Genomic DNA, 22053 nt, shown 5'->3' on the forward strand with positions numbered 1-22053 from the left:
AGAATACCACATGCTTTTCATGGGCCATTGTATTTTACAGTGAAAAGTAAACTACACATATATAATGAGGTTCCTATAAAGCTGTTTGACGACAACAAAACAGGTGTCAGCTAAATGCAGAGTGACTCCAGATTCACTGTGCTCAGTCATCATTAATGTACAAGAGGTGTTTGGACTTTCGTTCACAGATCTTGCAGTTGTTGTTACTAAAGGAGTCCTGTTGGCAGCACATAAGGTACTGGTACTCTCATTCTGATCCAATATCGCCTAATAATCTATATTAGCTTTTTACAAAAGTTTACTTGATGTAATCTGAATTAACCACATTCTATTGTACTGTAACAAAACGTGAAATACAGTACTGTTGAAATAAACAATGGGGAGGAGATAACTTTTAGATTAGATTTTCCCAAACTTCCAAGGCTGGTGGGCCAGACTGGATCTTCCTGACTCAACTGGGGGCCACACTCACCCACTTCTGCCACCATTGCCTCTGGATTTGCTTCCTCAAAAGAAACGTGTCTTTCATATACAGGGAATCACCTTGCCAAGAGATTCCTGAGAAGATAATTTATTCACACAAGGAGTCTGTGTCATGCTTTACAAAAAGGAGAGTGCTACTTGTACCTGTTTTAGAGCAACAAAAGTAGTGTTATCTTCAGACCCTAGGGCAGTGGTTCTCAACCTGTGAGTCCCCAGATGTTTTGGCCTTCAACTCCCAGAAATCCCTACAGCTTGTAAACTGGCTTGGATTTCTGGGTGTTGTAGGCCAAAACACCTGTTGAGAACCACTGCCCTAGGGGGTACCAAGTTTTTCGGAAGTGTGTGTAGGTTCCCAAATTCTGTTCCTTTGTATTTTGAACTTCACCTTCAAGAATTGCTAGCCTTCATGACTAATAGTCAAGAAGGTATGAGAACTGTATTCCCAAACATAGGGAAAGGTTGAGTTTGAAACCACTAATTGGTAGCCTATGACGTGAGCAATATGTATTTGTACGTACTTTCTTTGCATAATTCCCCACTTACAGGAGAGGCACAAGTTAAGCTACCCTTCCAAATCTTTGGTTTATAACAACGATAATATTGTTTTTATAACAATTGATCAGGAAATAAAACCTATTAAAATGCATACTCAGGAAATAATGTGATATAACTCTTACCTCCTAATTCACAAAGCACCTGTTATGACTCATGTTGTAAAGCAGGAAGTCCCTAAGATGAGGTGTGTGCATATAGACACATATAAAATGCTTCATTGAAGCAAGGAAACCCATTCAAGTAGCTGACTATTGTACTGAAGCTCCTGGAAAAATAAAGGTAAGATTTAAACAATCAAAAATATATTTTAAATATTCCCTATTACAAGGATTATCATAATATTGTTAAACTGGAGAACATCATAAACCCGAACTTAGTTGTTTTACATCTTGAATCTTGGATCTATTTAAATGTTATAGCATATATAAACATGCTCATCTGTTTCAAGAAACAGATGTGACTGTTCACTCTGAAATTATATATATACACACACACACACACACACACACACTCGCACACAGAAATATGTACACACACATATTCACACATACATACACACACATCAGGACAAGGTACAAAAATCTGAAGATACAGACCAAATAAAAATGTAGACATTGGTTGAAGGCTGAAAGGCAGAAAAAATAATGCTTTACAAAATCAATCTACAAGGGTTGAATGAAAAGTAATGCCTCCACCTTCGTAACTCCTCAACAGATGGCAGTACTGGTATATGTCGGGTACTGGCTTGTTCAGTAGACTCTCCTCTACAGTTCCATTTTGGCAGGAAGCCTTAGCATTGAACATTTGTGTTGTTAAAGTGAGAAGTATGGAACGCTTCGCAGACGATCGGTCAATGCAACTTAAGCAACATGTAGTCATTGAATTCTTGACAGCAGATGGTGTCACCCCAAAGGAGATTCATCAGAGAATGCAAGCTGTTTATGGTGATTGTGTTGATATGAGTACTATGCATCATTGGGCAAGTAAGTTTAAAGATGTGGAGGTGGGAACATCTGACTTGCATGACAAACAAAGAGTTGGACGTCCTGTGACAGCAACCACCGAGTTACACAAGCAAAAGCTTGACAGATTGATTCAGGACAATCATCATATCACTCAGAGAGAAATTTCAAGCATAATCGGCATATCACAAGAACGTGTGGGTCATGTTATTGCTTTGCTCGGCTATCAGAAGATCTGTGCACGATGGGTACCCAGGATGCTGATGCCTGAATTGAAAGCGCACAGACTTCTTCCGTGACAGCTTTATTCTTGTTCAACGTTGGCAGAAATATATCCAATTGTCTGGTGATTATGTGAAAAAGTGAATAGTGGTAGTTAAAGAGCACATTCTAAGGATTATTTCTGCATTTGATTTATTAAAATACTCCCATCCAAACCCAAGTAGCGAAGGTGGAGGCATTACTTTTCATTCAACCCTTGTAAAAACAACAGAAATTCAGTAGAAGTCACTTATGCCCTTTTAAAGGATATTGCCACATGTGGCTCCTTATCATCATAATGACAAGTGACATCACACATCTACTGCTGTTGTGTGACTATGACTCCTCAGCTGCACTTTCAGGTAAGTGGCATAAGTAAGCATGTGCCACATTCCAGTTCCAAGTATTATATATAGAGGCATCCCCTATGTTACAAACAGTATAGATTCTGTAGATTTGTTGAATTTGTATGTAAGTCAGAACAGGTACATATTGTAAGTGTAATTCCAGCCATTCTTTAGTTTTGCATGACAAAGGGAAGAGTTTTGTTTTTGTTTTGTTTTTTTTGTCATGTCAGGAGTGACTCCTGGTGTGAGAGAATTGGCCGTCTGCAAGGACGTTGCCCAGGGGACACCTGGATGATTTGATGTTTTTATCATCCTTGTGGGAGGCTTCTCTCATGTCCCCGCATGAGGAGCTGGAGCTGATAGAGGGAGCTCATCTGCCTCTCCCTGGATTCGAACCTGCGACCTGTCGGTCTTCAGTCCTGCCAGCACAGGGGTTTAACCCACTGCACCACCGGGGGCTCCAAGGGAAGAGTTAACATCCCTGTAGCTTTTGTTTTGCTGCCTGTGTCCCTGTTCAGAAGATTTCACTTCACTTTCTGTTCCTGTGACAACCGGATTTTGAAAATTTTGGATCACCTTTGAAACAAGGACTGGTGATAAGATTCAGCGGAGACACCATTTTCCTATGATAACTCTTCCAAATCTACTTTCCTAGGGGTAGATTTCCTTGGCATACCTGTCTCAGGGACATGAAGTGAGAGTAAATCCTTGAAATGACAGACAGCTGTAAAAAATCTCACAATGCCTCTAACCTACACCATACTAACCAAAACTCAAAAAATAAAATTTGCACGAGTTCTACTTTAAATGCAACTTGGACAGGTGCTTATGTTAATATATTATTTATATTTACCTGTGGATGTAAATATGTAAACATTTTCAAATGCTGTAAAAGGCTTGGTGTCTGCTTCTGGCTGGTTCTTCTCCTCCGGGGCCCTCCTAGCACACTCCCAGATGTTTGTAACTAAGAGACGTATGTAAGTCGGACGTTTGTAACACAGAGACTGTCTGTATTCATTATTATTTATTATTATTATTAACTTTATTTGTACCCCGCTAACATCTCCTGAAGGACTCGATGCGGCTTACAAAGGCCAAGGCCTCAATAAAAACAACAGCATAACAATACACATGACATTATAAAGCAAATAAAAACGTTAAGCAATAACAATAAAAACAATACACCATAACACAATAAAACTAGGGCTGGGCCGAATGTAATGGGTACAGATTAAAAAAGTGCTGAGTATGACAGATGAAATGTAGGATTTTAGTCTAAGTGCAATGTGCAGACAATCTTAAATCTCTGATAAAGTGCTTCTGGGACATATTGCTGGAGTTTCCTATTCTGGAAAGGCACACCGGAACAGCCAGGTCTTCGAACTCTTCCTAAAGACTGCCAGTGTAGGGGCTTGTCTGATGTCCTTGGGAGGGTGTTCCAAAGTCGGAGGGCCACCACAGAAAAGGCCCTGTCCCTCATCCCCATCAGATGCGCCTGCGACGCAGGTGGGATTGCGAGCAGGGCCTCTCCAGATGAATGAAGAGAACGTGTGGGTTCATAAACGGAGATGCAGTCATGCAGGTAGGCAGGTCTCAAACTGTTTAGGGCTTTGTATTCATATATATAAGTCAAGAATTTTTAGTCAAGAAATCAACTTCAAAAACTTGAGTTAACTTATCAATGAACAAATATAAGTACAGTAGCTTAACTTCTATCCAGAAAAAAGGAGGAGAGGGAGAGGACGAAGAACCATCCCCTTATTTGAGTACAGCGATAAAAAGCAAGAATTTGGTTTACCTGGGGAAAATCTAAAAGAAACACCCTCTGCTATGGTATCACGTCATGCCTTTAAGAATGCCTAGGTGCGTTTTGAATAGATGCTTTTGAGCTGTGGTGTTGAAGGAAAGTTCTGAGAGTGCCTTGGTCTGCAAGAAGATCCAACCAGTCCATACTTCAGGAAATAAAGCCCAACTGCTCATTGGAGGAAAGGATACTAAAAGCAGAGATTAAGTATTTTGGACACATAATGAGAAGACAGGAAAGCTTAGAGAAGACAACGATGCTTGGCAAAATGGAAGGAAAAAGGAAGAGAGGCTGATCATGGACAAGATGGATGGATGGCATCCTTGAAGTGACTGGCTCGACCTTGAAGGATCTGGGGGTGGTGACAGCCGACAGGGAGCTCTGGCATGGCGTGGTTCATGAGGTCATGAAGAGTTGGAAGCGACTGAACGAATGAACAACAACAACAGGTAGGGAAATCAGAGATGGCGATGGCCATGGGTAGGTGATCCCCTCAGGCAGTATTGATGTTTTCCCCTCTCCATGGAATGACCCTCAACTAATCTGTAGTTCATATCAAAATCTTAGAGGTGGATGTTTCCTTCGTCCTTTTAGAACTGTTTTCCTTGCCATTTTTTCACTCAGTTCTGTGCAGTTCGGTAGCGTTTTGTTTTGTTTTTTTAAAAAAAACCTGTTTGCAGCAGCTGCAGATAAAGTCTCCACCCAGCATAGAAATGCTGACAAGAACTAATCCTGGTGTTGATGTGATCCAAGAAATTAAAAACAAGCATCCAGTTCCTTTATCTCAGCATCAAGCCTGTTTATGGCATGGCATTTTAAAGCTGCTTTAAATATCTTGGACAAAGTCTCCTATTGCAAAGTTGTGTTGAGTTCTAATATGCTAGCAAGGGTTGTTGGTGCTCTGCAACTTTTGTTTTTAAAGAAGGAATTATAAGCAGGGAACCACTGTAATGCTGTAATGGCCAAATTACAAAGAGTACACTTTTGCTGCTGCGCATTACATTCACCAGCAAATACCCCCCCCCCTTTTTTTTTCAGGGTTTTGAAAATTGAAATCTATATAAATAAAAACGTAATGTTCATTTCTGGGATTAACATAACTCAAAAACCACTGGATGAATTGCCGCCAATTTTGGCCACAAGACGCCTACTAACCCAAGGAGTGACCATCACTCAAAAAATTTGATTTTGTCATTTGGGAGTTGGAGTTGCTGGGATTTATAGTTCACCTACAATCAAAGAGCATTCTGAACTCCACCGATGATGGAATTGAACCAAACATGGCACACAGAACTCCCACAACCTACACGGGCATTGATGGGCATTGACCTTGAGTTTGGGAGTTGTAGTTCACCTACATCCAGACAGCACTGTGGACTCAAACAATGATGGATCTGGACCAAACTTGGCACGGATATCCTATATGCCCAAATATGAACACAGATGGAGTTTGGGGGGGGGGGGTAGATCTTGACATTTAGGAGTTGTAGTTACTGGTATTTATAGTTCACCTACAATCAAAGAGCATTATGAACCCTACCAATGACAGAATTGGGGCAAGTTTCCCACACAGAACCCCCATGACCAACAGAAAATACTTAAGGCCATTCAGTCCAACTCCCTTCACCAGAGCAAGAAAATCTCATCAAAGCCCTCCTGACAAAGAGCCATCCAGCCATAGGTATAGATAGATAGATATGATTCACCCACACACAGAGATATAGTATCATTGATTTCAAAGGGACCCCTAAAAAAGGACAATGATATGTTGCATGTTCCAGAGTAGGCAAACCAGACAATCCCGACATCACCACTGACAAAGAAACAGCAAGAAATACTGTTTACCCACAATCATAAGGAAATTACATATATTAGAAACCAACACTTTCTAATTACTTCATTTTCCAGACCACCGGACTGGGCCACAGCAACGCCTGGCAGGGGACAGCTAGTGCACAATAGATTCAATGGTGCATTAAACTTGAGTAAATACGGGGAGTTTATAACACACAAGAAGAAAACCAATAGCATAAACAGCACATTACAATATGTATATCTTAGATAAATGAATTTTGACACTGCTTAACTAAATGGGTTCTTTTGGACATTGGGCAGTGTATTGTGCAGATAATCCTAGAGAAGTTAGCAAAGAGAAAAGTTGAGAAAATCGAAATACCCCAAACCGTTAGCTCCTAAGTTCAAAACATAAATAGATAATCCATACATTACAAACAGCTTCATATTAGTCACTAGCCATCCCCTGCCACGCGTTGCTGTGGCCCACTCTGGTGGTCATGGGGGTTCTGTGTGGGAAGTTTGGCCCAATTCTATTGTTGGTGGGTTCAGAATGCTCTGTGATTGTAGGTGAACTACAAATCCCAGCAACTACAACTCCCAAATGTCAAGATTCTATTTTCCCCAAACTCCACCAGTGTTCACATTTGAGCATATTGAGTAGTTGTGTAGAGTTTTGTCCGGATCCATCATTATTTGAGTCCACAGTGCTCTCTGGATGTAGGTGAACTACAACTCCAAAACCAAAGGACACTGCCCACCAAACCTTCCAGTATTTTCTGTTGGTCATGGGAGAAGTGTGTGCCAAGTTTAGTTCAATTCCATCGTAGGTGGGGTTCAGAATGCTCTTTGATTGTAGGTGAACTATAAATCCCAGCAACTACAACTCCCAAATGACAAAATTAATTTTTTGAGTGAAGGACATACATTGAGTTGTTAGGTGTATCATGTCCAAATTTAGTGTCAATTCCCCCAGTGGTTTTTGAGTTCTGTTAATCCCACAAACGAACATTACATTTTTATTTATATAGATTATACATTTCTATATTATAGTTGCATATAATACATAGTAAATACTTTGGTAATAGGGATACACACACACACACACATATATGAAAGAACTCTGGGATTGGCAACACACATCTCATGTGCTGCAAATAGTCCCCTTAATCCTTGTATAAGTGTCCCAAACCCTGCCCTTGCCACAAACAGTACAACACCACTCAATTTCAAAAGTGCAGTAGTACAGGGAGGAAACATACTTTTTCAAAAAGGCAGAGTCACATTCATCCTTCAAGCAAGAGAAAACCCAATTGCATGGCACTAGCAGAGAGTGGCTCCTGGTTTGTAGGACAGGATCCAGTTGGCTGGACATATGAGGAAGTTGCTCAGCTCAATATTGACAGGCCACTATAGACTAGCATCTCTCACGATTGTTTTATCAGGAAAGAGATCTCTTTCCAAAGTCAAACAATCTTCACACTTGAGGTCAGGTTCAAGAAATATTTTGTACTAGGCAGCCAGCCAACATTTTTTTCCCCCACCTTGTGACCACCAATGCAAGTAAAAGCCCTCTGGTCGAAAAGTTCACAGCAACTAGTTTCAGCTAGTTAAGACTCACCTATGAATAGCTTAACAAAGGAATGCAGAGGGTTGGGAAGAGTGGAGCCATCCCAAACAACTTAATTTTTACATACTACATGCAGTTTTCCCACTAGGAGTGGAGCATTCAGTTGCTGTTTTTGCCCCCTAGGTTTAAACTAAAATCAAACTACAATCCATTAAGAAATAGTGAGACCTTAATCCAAAGGTATGACATATGCAAAGTTATGAAGAAGCATGCAGCATCAAATGTTTCAAAGATGCATGTTTAAAATTGTCACAAGTAGAAAACAATCCATGTTCTTTGCTTTTCAGCAATGGTCCTGCCTGGTTTATATGTATGTGTGGTCATATTGTTGCACCAATCCAGGATAAAGGTAAGGCATATTATTATTATTATTATTATTATTATTATTATTATTATTCTGACACAAAAGCATAGTATGTCACATCAAACAAGATCTCTGTGCTGGATTTCGAATCACAAAATCACAAGTCGAACACTTCCAAAGTGTCTAGGACTGTATGATGTATTTTCAAATGATGCGTGCAGATCCAAGTAAAGTGTCTTTTTGCAGTTGACAGATCATGATTTTATCAATGTTAATTGTTTCCAAATGCCGGCTGAGATCTGTTGGCATAGTACCCAGTTTGCCAATGACCACTGGGACCACCTGTACTGGTTTATGCCAGAGCCTTTGAGTTCCTGATAATGGCTGAGTTTTTCCTGTTGTTTTTCCTCAATGCGACTGTCACCTGATATGGTGATATCAATTATTATTATTATTATTATTATTATTACCATGCTTTATATCCCCCAAAAGAGACTCAAAGACGCTTAACATAAAAGGATTTAGCATACCATTTTTTTTTAAAAAAATGCAAACATTAAAACAGAATTAAATATAAACAGAATTTTTTTAAAATTCACAGTTAAAATCTAATCAAAACATATTCAAGTTAAAACCATAGCACCCCTTGGCTTGATCATAAAAAATCTTCATCTTTAAAAGTCTGTCTGAATAAAAAAAATAAAACCTTTTTCTTCATACAAAATAGCAAATGGGTGGAAATACATCCAGACTGTACTGCTGGTGTATATAATGATTTTGGCAATCATGTTTCTATGAATCAAAATATATCCAGTGACTGTCAAGGAGTTCTTGATGGTGTGTGGCTTTCACATCAACATTTTTTTTAAACTTACTTCAGAGTTTAGTCTGAGGATTAAAGGAATTTCCAGTGTACTGACTCAAAATAGATTCAGCACCTTGGACAGCTTCTTTAACGTTTGGAGAGAAATCTGGATTGCAGAGAAATCTAGATTGGTTTCACCTTCCCATTGACACTGAAGGAATGAAAAACCATCTTTGCACACGCTTCCAAGAATTTTTCAGGTTTGAGTTGTTCCAGATTTCCATTTGCAAGGAGAATCTTTCCATTGAATACCTTTGTGCAAAATGTCTTAAAAGAAATCTCAAACATTGGACTTCCTAACTCTAAAATCCTGTTCACTAATGAACAAAGTGTTTTGAATGAATACATCAAGGGAAAGAGGAAACAAGTCTGTCTCTCCGTGTCCCTCTTCAGTTCTGTTTGTCACTCAGGCAAAGAGTGACAAGGCTGAAGAGAAGCGCTTCTACTGGCATGTACGCAGTTGGAAACCTTAAAAATCACACTGAGAGTGTCCATGTGTAGGAGAAGCACTCCTTTTTAGACAACTCACCTCCACTTGAGGAAGCCAATGGAAATGGAGGCCAAGGGGAGCAAAGCAAGGGTAGCATACTAATCTCTTACATGCCATAGAATAGGTAAGTCTAAAGTCCATATGCCAATTGCGGGCACTGTTCCAATTTCCAGCAGCCCTCTGTCTCCAGATCTCTGACCCTTCCTTTCTTGATTTCCTTTCTTTCTTTGCTCCTTCCTTCCTTCCTTCCTTCCTTCTTGGGGATTAGGGCCCCCAACGGTGATGGTGGCCTCTGGCATCCCTTCACCTTGATTAAGCATTGCCTTCTCCTTAGGTAGCGCCAACCTCAAGAATCCCATCCCAGTGGCCCCTTATCTCTCTCACACACACTTCACCCACATCCAGGCCCGTAGCCAGGATTTCGATTCGGGGGGGGGGGGGGGGCTGAGTTTTTTTCAGGGAGGGGTTTGGGGGGGCTGAGTTTCGTGGGGGCTGAGTCTGAGTGAAATAGGGTCTACCCTAGCAAACCTTTTGTATCATTACCCCAATACCCCCATTCATATGGGATATATTGAGTATGGTAATCAGAACATGAATAAATATAACAGTTTAAATAATGCACCAGTAAGGCCTTTTCGCGAACCACCATGAGAATTTGGGGGGGGGGGGCTGAAGCCCCTCAAACCCCCCCCCCCCCCGGCTACATGCCTGCCCACATCATTTTCTTTATTTCTTTGATAAGGAAGGTTCCCCAATTTCCCTGCTCCAGGCCCTGGCTGCTGCATGGCCGGGAAGGGTGAGACCTGGAAACCAATTGTCTGTCTGGCTTCCCTCCCTTCTTTCTCTGGCCCACCTTCACCCCACATTTTCCAAAAGGCTGCCCTTCACTATAGCTCTTCCCTAGGGAAGAAAAGGGGACACCAACTATAAGCCCCCCCCCCCACACACACACACACACACATCACAATCAAAGCCCTCCTGACAGATGAAAAACCTCTGCTGAAAACCTTCCAGAGAAGGAGAATCCACCAGTCTCTGAGGCAGCATATGCCACTGTCTGAAATTACTTGAAGGCACACAACAAGCCTAATTAATGTGACTCTCTTTATCAGCCAAAAGCAGGTCCACACTTCCCATTGAAAGACTGGTACGTTTATGTTGGTTACAATTATTATTTGTTGTATATATTGTATTGTTCTTTCAAAAAGAAATTGCACTACGAACAAGACATACACAGTGTGCATAGAAATGTGTTCATGTTTTTTTCTAACTGTAGTCTGTGTCCCATTGCCTTCCCCCTCCCCAACTGGCCCTTAGCTTAAAAAGTTTGGACACCCCTGCCATAGAAGAAGGAGGGGAATGGGGAGGGGAAGAAGGAAGGAGGAGGACATATTCATATGTAAATCTAGCATTCGCAAACAGCTAGGAAAGGTGGTTGATGATGGGATAGAATTTCCTCCCAAAAATGAATTTTACTATGGGTTGTGTAATGTTTGATATTTTTATGAGTTTTTGGACCTCATCATATGGTTGTTTCCTGGTGTTTTCTCTCTGTTCTCACAAACTGGTGAAATGGAGTCCCGTGGAAGTCATCCCATGAGACACAGCCACTTCCAGTGGCCACCTGTGGGACTCTTGTCTTACCAGTGTGCTCCAAGGGAGAGAAGACTCCATGCTCAGGAGTAAGGTGTTCCCCGACTCCTCATTCCAAGAAGTGAGGAGAAGCAAGGGAAAGTAAAAGAAGACAGAGAAAGGTCATGGGATGACTAGCCATCCCCGAAGATGGACCTTGCCAGGAGAGAATGGGGTAAAATGGTTTCCCCAGCCTTCATAGAATCATAGAATCAAAGAGTTGGAAGAGACCTCATGGGCCATCCAGTCCAACCCCCTGCCAAGAAGCAGGAATATTGCATTCAAATCACTCCTGGCAGATGGCCATCCAGCCTCTGTTTAAAAGCCTCCAAAGGAGCCTCCACCACACTCTGGGGCAGAGAGTTCCACTGCTGAACGGCTCTCACAGTCAGGAAGTTCTTCCTCATGTTCAGCTGGTATCTCCCCTGCTTTCCTTCTGCTCATCTGATGTTCTTTGTCAAAGTCTGTTAGTAGAATTGTATCAGCATTCAATGAAGTGTAAGACCAGCATCATATCTCTTTATTTGAAGGCTGAGGGTGATATCAATGTTCTGATGACCACCAATGCTGATCAGCAACAGGAGATAGTGAACATGCACAATAGCTTACGCAGAGCAGTGGACCCACCAGCCAGAAACATGCTGAAAATGGTAAGATCAATTCAGAAAGGTTGGAACACGAGCAGGAAAAGATACTAGGCCTGGGTAACAACGGAAAAATTTGTTTCTAAAATCAATTCGTTTTTTGGGGGGTTTTGCGTTTCGATATTTAAAAGAATTCCGAAATTTTCCTTTAAAAAAGTTCGATATTTACGAAATTTCGTAAATGGTAAAAAAATTACAAAACAATAACGAAACAATAACGAATCGATTTGTTAATGGCGGCCGCGATCGCACAATACACTAAAAAAACTTCTGAAGCTTCCCTCTCCCTCTGTTGTTGACTGTTGGTGTGATATTATAATTTTTTTTCACTAATTAAACAAAAAACAACTATAAAACTTGCCCCAGACATGCGAAAATAATAACGAAACGACCTCAAACCAATAACGAAACGAATACATAATGAAATACGAAGCATTTACGAAACGAATTGAAAAATTCGTTTCATTTTTAAGTTGCTCCAGAATGGTTTGTTATCGCTTCGTTAACAAAAAAATAACGAATTTTTAACGAATTACGAATTAATGAAACGAAACCGCCCAGCCCTAAAAGATACATCAATTTCCCTGATTTTTAAGAAGCTCAAAAATGACATTGTTGTTGTTTTGTTAAGCATTATGTTAACTGTTCTTTTTTAAAGAAGCCACTAGCTATTGGTCCTTGCTAATCTGCAAATGAAAGCTCTTGTTCGGCCAAACCTGAATTCATTTCACTATGCAACATTCCTAGGATGTAGATATTTTCTGGAATTGATTGAACATAAAGACAAAAAATATTGTGAAAATGTGTAAAAAAAAAAAAACCCTACTAATTACACCAAAAATTAGTTTCTGGACATAGTTACAAGCAATATACTGTATTTTCCCTTTTTTTCTAAAAAAAATCCAATAAAATAACATAATGTGTGGTTCTTAAGATATTATTTCCAATAAGGATTAAAAAGTATGCATATACTGACATTTTGAAGGTTTCTTGAACTAATGTTCCCAAATGTTCCCAATGCTCTATAGGACATTTTTGCCTATGTTTTAGACCTTCCTGGGGACACATTTGGCCCATCACACCCAGCTTATTTTTTGAAAAGGTTCTTTCCTGAGCATGAGCCCGGGACAACATTTGCCATCAAGAGTGTATTTTGAGGAATGTGATTTTTTTAAAAAGTATTTGCTGCACACATATATGATCCCTGGGGGTCCTGTTTGCCACAAAAATAGCCTTGGTCTTATTCAGAAGTGGTTTGAAGGAGCCATGTTTTAAATGCTTATAATTTAAAAGTTCATCCTGTTCACTTTTCCACACAATTTATTTAATCAAGCTTCCACAGATATCTGTGAAACAGTCTTCCAATATATTGTCGAAGGCTTTCATGGCTGGAATCACTAGGTACTTGTGGGTTTTTTCGGGCTATATGGCCATGTTCTAGAGGCATTTTCTCCTGACGTTTCGCCTGCATCTATGGCAAGCATCCTCAGAGGTAGTGGTAGTGAGTCTTCCAATATGTCACAACAAGCAGCACTACTTCCACCACCTGATTTAGTCTGATCAACTTGAAATTGGCCTGTCTCACAACACACTAATGCATTTTCTTATGACCTATAGGAATGGAACGATCAGCTAGCAGAAAATTCACAAAAATGGGCAAATGAATGCCTTCAGAATCACAGTTCAAAAGCAAGCAGAAAGATGAGTAAGTAAAAGATTTGTTTTCAAGGATTTTAATTTCAAGTTCATTATATAAATGAAAAATTACCTGAAAAAAATCCACATTCAATCAGTATCACTGTACAAATCTATTTCATAAAGCGGTTGGTTTGCTGGTAAAACTGAACTACTGTGTCACGAAATGGTGTGTCATCCGCATGAAATACTTGGAAAGCTCTGCTGTAGTTTCCACAAAATCCCCCATGGCAAAAAAAAAATGTCCCCAAAACTTCAGGGCAAATGTCCTCACTTGACTTTAAGGTCCAAAACATTCCCGAGAAGAATGGACATGACCTTCCAGTGACTTTTGATTTTTTTTAAAGGCTGGACAGCCTGAGATACCTCCAGGTTATCCTATCCTCAACATTCCTGTTCAGGTCTTGTAGATTCCCGGCAGTTGTGGCTTCTGTGGTTGAGTCTGTTCACCTGAAATGCTGTCTTCCTCTTTTCCTACTGCCTTCCCAAGCATTATTATATTTTCTCTTGTGAGTCATGTCTTCTCATAATATGGCCAAAGCACAACAGTCTCAATTTAGTCATCTTGGGAGAGTTTAGGCTTGATTTCCTCTAGGACCCATTTATTTGACACTAGCCGTCCCCTTCCATGCGTTGTTGTGGCCTAGTCTGGTGATATGGAAAATAAAGTAATGAGAAAGTGTTGGTTTCTAATATATGTAATTTCTTTATGCTTGTGGGTAAACAGTATTTGATTACATTTTCTTGCCCTGGTGAAGGGAGTTGGACTGGATGACCTTAAGTATTTTCTGTGCGGGAATTTTGCCCCAATTCTATAATTTGTGGGGTTCAGAATGTTCTTTGATTGTAGGTGAATTATAAATCCCAGTAACTACAACTCCAAAATATCAAGGTCTATTTCCTCCAAGCTCCATCTGTGTTCCTAGTTGGACATATGGAATATTCATGCCAAGTTTGGTCCAGATCCATCATTGTTTGAGTCCACAGTGCTCTCTGGATGTAGGTGTACTACAACTCCCAATCTCAAGGTCAATGCCCACCAAACCCTTCTAGTGTTTTCTGTTGGTCATGGGAGTCATGTGTGCCACGTTTGGTTCAATTCAATCACTGGTGGAGTTCAGAATGCTCTTTGATTGTAGGTGAACTATAAACCCCAGAAACTACAACACCCAAACGATAACATCAATTTTTTTGAGTGATGGTCACTCCTTGGATTAGTAGGTGTCTTGTGGCCAAATTTGGCGGCAATTCATCCAGTGGTTTTTCTTAATCCCACAAACGTACATTACATTTTTATTTATATAGATTTTAGAAGCTCGTGGTATACCATAGAACTCTTCTCCAGCATTACATTTCAAATGAATGGATGTTCTTCCTATTAGTCTTCTTCACTATTCAGCTTTCACAACTGTATACATCTTTCACAACCATAAAACACAGATACAGAAAAATACAAACTATGCAATAGTACAAGTTGCATTGACACACATCGAGGGGGGCTACTTGTTCTCTTTTCCAAATTCCTCAAATACAAACTTTATTATCATTTTATTTATCCTTCACACCAAATAACGTAAGCTTATTTCTAATGATAATAATATCTACTTTTTTAATTATGTTAGTGATTACTTACTACTCAGTTTCACTGTCTCATACGTAAGTCCACCAACTACCAAACCCAACCTTATGGCAAAAAATGGCTTCAAAATAACATTCAATTTCAGGGCAAGTACAGATACAGGCAACTAAAAAATTGTCATGGTATCTGATAATTTTTTGAATATACAATATTTATAGGTTGTCCATTTGAACATTTTGCATGCATTATTCCCATTTATCAAAAGGCCTTGTCTGTTACACTTTTCACAGTCTTTTCTCTCATTTGGTCTCATTGGTGACTACAATAGTGTCTCCATCCTCCATTTCCACCATTCACATGAGAAAGGACTTGGAAGGATGCTGGTCCATTATCCAGGCACCCCCGGTGGCAGAAGGAGTCCCTGGTGGTGCAATGGCTTAAACCCTTGTGCCGGTAGGACTGAATCCGGAGAGAAGGCGGATGAGCTCCCTCTGTCAGTTCCAGCTTCCCGTGCAGGGACATGAGAGAAGCTTCCCATAAGGATGGTAAAACATCAAAACATCCTGGAGTCCCCTGAGCAACATCCTTGCAGATGGCCAATTCTCTCACACCAGAAGCAACTTGCAATTTCTCAAGTCACTCTTGACACGAAAAAATAATCCAAGCGGAAGCCACAAGGGGGTGCTAGACAGGAGGAAAGTACATTTTATGAAGGTGGAGGGTGGGTTGAAGGAGTAAAACCATTTTCTCCTGTTTTCCTGTTATCCCCCCACCCATATCCCCAACATTAAAACAACCATAATTTATGGGAAGGGGGATAACAAGCAATAATGGGAAAAATCCTCAAAATAGGATTACAACACTTGTTCTATTATCTGCTAGTGTTTATTTCAGGGGTCCTCAAACTTTTTGAACAGAGGGCCAGGTGACAGTCCCTCAAACTGTTGGAGGGCCAGATTATAATTTGGAAAAAAAACATGAATGAATTCCTATGCACACTGCAGATATCTTATTTGAAGTGCAAAAACACTTAAAAACAATACAATAATTAAAATTAAGAACAATTTTAACAAATATAAACTTATTAGTATTTCAATTGGAAGTGTGGGCCTGCTTTTGGCTGATGCAACACGATTCTTGTTGTTCTTGTTGTTGTGGTGGTGTGCTTTCAAGTAGTTTCAGACTTAGGTCCACCAGGACTTTGAGATCTTCCGGGGAGACCCTGCCCTCGATCCCGCCTGCTTCTCAAGCTCGGCTGGCGGGGACGAGAGATAGGGCCTTCTCGGTGGTGGCTCCTCGGCTGTGGAACGCCCTTCCTACGGACATTAGACTAGCACCATCTGTAATGGTATTCCGCAAAAAAGTGAAGACCTCGCTGTTTGAGCAGGCGTTTGAATAATTAGTGCAATGATTGGTTAATGAACACTGGAATGGAACAATGGATGACGAATCTGGAACATGTTTTTGATGACGAGACGACAATGAATGGATATTGTAGTAACTGTTTATTAATTGTGTAATGTGTTAGGTTGTTAACTGTTTCTATACTGTAGCACTTAATTTTTGCTGTTTGTATTTGTTGTGAACCGCTGTGAGTCGCCTTCGGGCTGAGAACAGCGGTATATAAGTAAGGTAAATAAATAAATAAATAAATAGGTTGACCCTGAGCGAGGGCCGGGTAAATGACCTTGGAGGGCCGTATCCAGCCCCCGGGCCTTAGTTTGAGGACCCCTGGTCTAGTTAGTGAGATACACTGTACTGGCCCCTACTGGCAATCAGCTTCCAATAGCAGCTTCTAGAATATACTCAAATTCCCATTAGTAATATTAAGCGAGCATAACAGTACAACTATTGATAAATTATGTAAGCCTCTACTACAAACTACAAATTATATATCATGAAGTAACAATATACCATAATAACATAGATATATGAAGCATAGTAGATCCCGACATTCTACCCACCCACCCCCCGAAACAAATTTCTCATTACATCAAAAAGTAATCAAGGTGGTTTAAGTTTGTTTAGATATTTTGGATGGGCCTGTTTGGTCATCCTGGACACACACATGTTTTTGCCATAGACCCATTCACAGGAAGACATTTGGCAAAGTCTTCTTATAAAATAGAATAGCAGAGAGAATGGCAGAGTCCAATATTTCAGCTACTTCATAGCCAGCCAACTCCCTACTTATCTAGCACAGAATTTAAAATTAACAGCTCTGTGTTAGTATCATGTTTTATTTTGTTCTGCTCTTTGTAAGAGCTTAGGGTCTTATTATGCTTTAGAAAGTAGCATATTCTTAATACATCTGTGGTTATGAAGTTATGGCCAAAGCTATTCTTAATACTCTTATTATATTAAGTTAACACTTTTGATAGATGTTCCAGCTTCTTTGATTCCCTTGACTATAGTTTGGTAACACAAACTGATTTCAGAAATACCCCCCCCCCTTTTTTTTTTATCAGGGCAGATTAAATCTGCCATGTTTTTCATATATTGCTCATTAAACCTACTATCAGTTAATGATTTTTACTTTTTGTTATTTAATTTGCTACTACAAAGCTCGCTTTACAACATGAGAGATAATTTTTTGGGGGAAAAAATGTTGAAAAGACAGATTTTTTTTTCAGTTCTATTTTGTCCTTACGATACGTTCCTTGATATGGATCAAATCTGGCAACATGTTTTCACATGTTTTCAAATTATAGACTTTGAAAATTGTCATAAATTCCCTACAAATTAAGCAGAGTGCCTTACCATTTGCCATTTTCATGTCAGAAGTGACGAGAAACTGCAAGTCACTACTGGTGTGAGAGAATTGGCTGTCTGTAAGGAGATGCCCAGGGGACGCCCGGTTGATTGATGTTTTACCATCCTGCAAGAGACTTCTCTCATGTCCCCACATGGGGAGCTGGAGCTCACAGACGGGAGCTTACCCCGCTCAATGGATTCAAACTGCAACCTTTTGGTCAACCAGTCCTGCCTGTACAAGGATTTAACCCATTGTACCACCTTCTACCACTATTTGCCTTGACAGAATAGTAGTCATCTGACCACCTTTCGTTGAACAATCTTTTTTCATCTGTAATTTTTCTTTTGGGGGTTCTGTTTACTTTTGAGATGCTGTGGAATCCATGATGGAATTAAAATAATACTAATAGTTTGACAAGCCTGCCCTAAAGGTTTGAAATGCCACTATTTCTGAAGTAGTTTCAGTTGCTAAACACTTAAGTTTTTGTGAATATTTCTTTTTCCACTTACAGATGGCACAAACTCTGGAGAAAACCTCTACATGTCAACCGCACCAAACTCATGGTCTGAGGCCATTCAGGAATGGTATGATGAAGTCCATGATTTTGAACATGGTTATGGACCAATATGGCAAGATGCAGTTGTTGGCCATTACACTCAGGTACAATGTTAGCTTCAATATGCCAACATTTTGACAAAGTTAATTAAGTTTGGACAAATCTGGGACCTATAGTTGTCTTGGGAGGGAGTGTTAACCAGCAGAAAGAAATCACAATGACTCCCTACATAGGCCAGGACTGAATAGACAGCTTCCAGCTAACTGAAGAGCTACTAAATCCCAACTGCAATTAATCAGGGAATGGAAGGGAAGAGAAGGAGGAATTACACAACCACAAAATACAAACATGCTGGGAAAACTAAAGTGTCCCCTAACCAGGTCCCCATTTACTATCTCCTAGTTGCAAATAAACAACACAATATTGTGATGTGAAAACCTTTTCTAATCAGAATCTAGAATGGCAGAAATCCTAAAAGTTAAAGACACTTGTAAGACTCCCAGATATTCCTTTTTTAATTTAAAAACAGAAATCCAAATTGGTTGGATGTGCACTCTTCTCACAAAAGAGAGATATGGACAAGCTGGAATGTGTCCAGAGGAGGGCGACAAAAATGATCAAGGGTCTGGAGAATAAGCCCTATGAGGAGCGGCTTAAAGAGCCGAAGAAGAAGAGAAGGCTGAGAGGAGATATGATAGCCATGTTTAAATATGTGAGAGGAAGTCATATGGAGGAGGGAGCAAGCTTGTTTTCTGCTTCCCTGGAGACTACGACACAGAACAATGGCTTCAAACTACAAGAAAGGAGATTCCATCTGAACATGAGGAAGAACTTCCTGACTGTGAGAGCCATTCAGCAGTGGAACTCTCTGCCCCGGAGTGTGGTGGAGGCTCCTTCTTTGCAAGCTTTTAAACAGAGTCTAGATGGCCATCTGTCAGGGGTGTTTTGAATGCAATATTCCTGCTTCTAGGCAGGGGGTTGGACTGGATGGCCCATGAGGTCTCTTCCAACTCTTTGATTCTATGAAAAGAGGAGAAACCCATGGCCCTCAAATACTCTACCCCTACAAGGGCAGCTGAAGTGTGAAGCTGGAAGGAAAATCTTATGCTGGAGAAAATATTAGTTCTTAAGGTCCATTGGACCCTTTGTTCCTTATATGGGCAAGGTACACTTAAAAGCAAAAGAAAATATTGTTCTCCACTTGTCAGGGAAATGCTTATCTGCAACAGAAGCAAAATACAAAGAAGGCGCTTGTGCACTCAGATGAAAATCCATAGTGTATCAACTGCACAAGTCTGTGACCATATGGAAATACACTATTTTAATCCTCTAGTACAGGGGTTCTCAAAAATTTTCAGCCGCTGAGCCCTTTTTCTCATATAGCCCCAAGAAATGTTTATATATTATATTATATAATGTATGTCTATATCAGGCATGAGTAAACCTTTTGATGTACATAAACTTAACAGTAATTCAATGGAAGACCCCAGGGGCCATCCAGTCCAACCCACTTCTGCCATGTAGGAAAAGCACAAAGGACCCCCAGCAGAAGGCCATCCAGCCTGAAGAAGAAGAGGAGGGGGGAGGAGGAGGAGCAACCCCATAGAATCATAAAATCATAGACTTGGGAGAGACCTCATGGGCCATCCAGTCCAACCCCCTGCCAAGAAGCAGGAAAATCGTGTTCAAAGCACCCCTGACAGATGGCCATCCAGCCTCTGTTTAAAAGCCTCCAAAGAAAGAGTCTCCACCACACTCTGGGGCAGAGAGTTCCACTGCTGAAAAGCTCTCACAGTCAGGAAGTTCTTCCTAATGTTCAGGTAGAATCTCCTTTCTTGTAGTTTGAAGCCATTGCTCTGTGCCCTAGTCTCCAGGACAGCGGAAAACAACCTTGCTCCCTCCTCCATATGACTTCCTCTCACATATTTATACATGGCCATCATGTCTTCTCTCAGCCTTCTCTTCTTCAGGCTAAACATGCCCAGCTCTTTAAGCCACTCCTCATAGGGCTTGTTCTCCAGACCCTTGATCATTTGAGTCCCCCTCCTCTGAACACATTCCAGCTTATCAATATCTCTCTTGAATTGTGGTGCCCAGAATTGGACACAATATTCCAGGTGTGGTCTAACCAAAGCAGAATAGAGGGGTAGCATGACTCCCTCGATCTAGACACTAGACTCCCATTGATGCAGGCCAAAATCCCATTGGCCATGCAGTCAATCAACCTTCTGCCATGCAGGAAAAGCACAATCAAAACATCCCCAATGATGATGATGATGATGATGATGATGATGATGATGATGATGATGATGGCAATACCAGGGGCCATCCAGTCTAACCCCCTCCTGCCATGCAAGAAAAGCACAATCAAAAGTCCCCCAACAGATGGCCATTCAGTCTTTGTAATAATAATAATAATAATAATAATAATAATAATAATAATAGGGGCCATCTAGTCCAACCCCCTTCTGCCATACACAGTCAAAGCACCCCTGAGCGGTAGGAGGGAAATGGGATTTTGGAAGCAAGGAAGGAGAGAGGGAAAGGATCTGGATGGCAAGGAAAGTGGAGGAGGGAGGAGCAGATGGGGAAGGAACAGGAAAGAGGAGGGAAAGCTTGGAGGGAGAGAGGGAAGGAAACCGCAGAGCCACTCAGGAAGCAAGGGCTCCACGGAGTACACTTTGAGAACCACTGCTCTAGTAGTTGTTTTTGGTATGCATTCACAGTGTGTTCACTTCTGTCTTTGCAGGTGGTTTGGTATCTTTCTTATAAGGTGGGATGTGGTGTAGCCAAATGCCCTAATAAAAAATACACGTACTATTATGTTTGCCAGTACAATCCTGCGTAAGTATTCCTTTTGTAATTTTCTGTTTTTTGGCAGTGCTCGTGTTTTATCCCACACACATGACCAGTCAAGTTTAGTGTTGGTAACACACTAGTGTTTTCATTCCCTAGAGTTCTTTAGCACAAGGCTAGCAGCATTATTTTTGCAATACAAAAATAATGAAAGGAAAAGGGTATTTCTAAAGTTTTAACAGTTTGGAGGAGGAACCCCAGGGCCCTTCCAGTCAAAGAACCTTCTGCCATGCAGGAAAAGCACAATCAAAGCATCCCCAACAGATGGGCATTCAGCCTTTGTAATAATAATAATGGCGCAGAGCAGGCCCATAGCCAGGATTTTGATTCGGGAGGGGGGGGGCTGAGTTTGATTCGGGGAGGGGGGCTGAGTCTGAGTGAAAGAGGGTCTACCCTAGCAAACCTTTTGTATCGTTACCCCAATACCCCCATGCATATGGGATATATTGAGCATGGTGATCAGATCATGATATGAATGAACATAACAGTTTAAATAATGTACCACTAAGGCCTTTTCGCAGACCACCATCAGAATTTGGGGGGGGGGGGCTTGGGGGGCTTCAAGCCCCCCCCCCCCCCAGCTACATGCCTGCCGCAGAGGGTTAAACCGCTGGGCTGCTCAGCTTGTTCACCGAAAGGCTGCAGGTTCGAATCTGGGGAGTGGCGTGAGCTTCCGCTGTCAGCCGCAGCTTCTAGCAGTTTGAAAACATGCAAATGTGAGTGGATCAATAGATACCGCTCCTGCGGAAAGGTAACGGTGCTCCATGTAGTCATGCCAGCCACATGACCTTGGAGCTGTCTGTGGACAACGCTTAGAAATGGAGATGAGTACCAACCCCCA

General features: G+C 40.9%; 1 protein-coding gene across 1 annotated transcript in view; it reads left to right on the forward strand.

Annotated features, from left to right (window-relative positions):
• Positions 1 to 1254: 1254 nt before the first annotated feature.
• LOC132780853 (cysteine-rich venom protein helothermine-like) overlaps positions 1255 to 22053 on the forward strand; it is a 28489-nt gene continuing 7690 nt past the window's right edge. The window contains exons 1-6 of the mRNA XM_060784698.2: positions 1255 to 1317; positions 8124 to 8185; positions 11658 to 11777; positions 13389 to 13476; positions 18312 to 18460; positions 21106 to 21200. Of these exons, the coding sequence (XP_060640681.2) occupies positions 8126 to 8185; positions 11658 to 11777; positions 13389 to 13476; positions 18312 to 18460; positions 21106 to 21200 (512 nt within the window). The 5' untranslated portion in view covers positions 1255 to 1317; positions 8124 to 8125. The remainder of the gene's footprint in view (positions 1318 to 8123; positions 8186 to 11657; positions 11778 to 13388; positions 13477 to 18311; positions 18461 to 21105; positions 21201 to 22053) is intronic.

This window comes from Anolis sagrei, chromosome 1 (genome assembly GCF_037176765.1).
Source record: "Anolis sagrei isolate rAnoSag1 chromosome 1, rAnoSag1.mat, whole genome shotgun sequence".
Classification (NCBI taxonomy): domain Eukaryota; kingdom Metazoa; phylum Chordata; class Lepidosauria; order Squamata; family Dactyloidae; genus Anolis; species Anolis sagrei.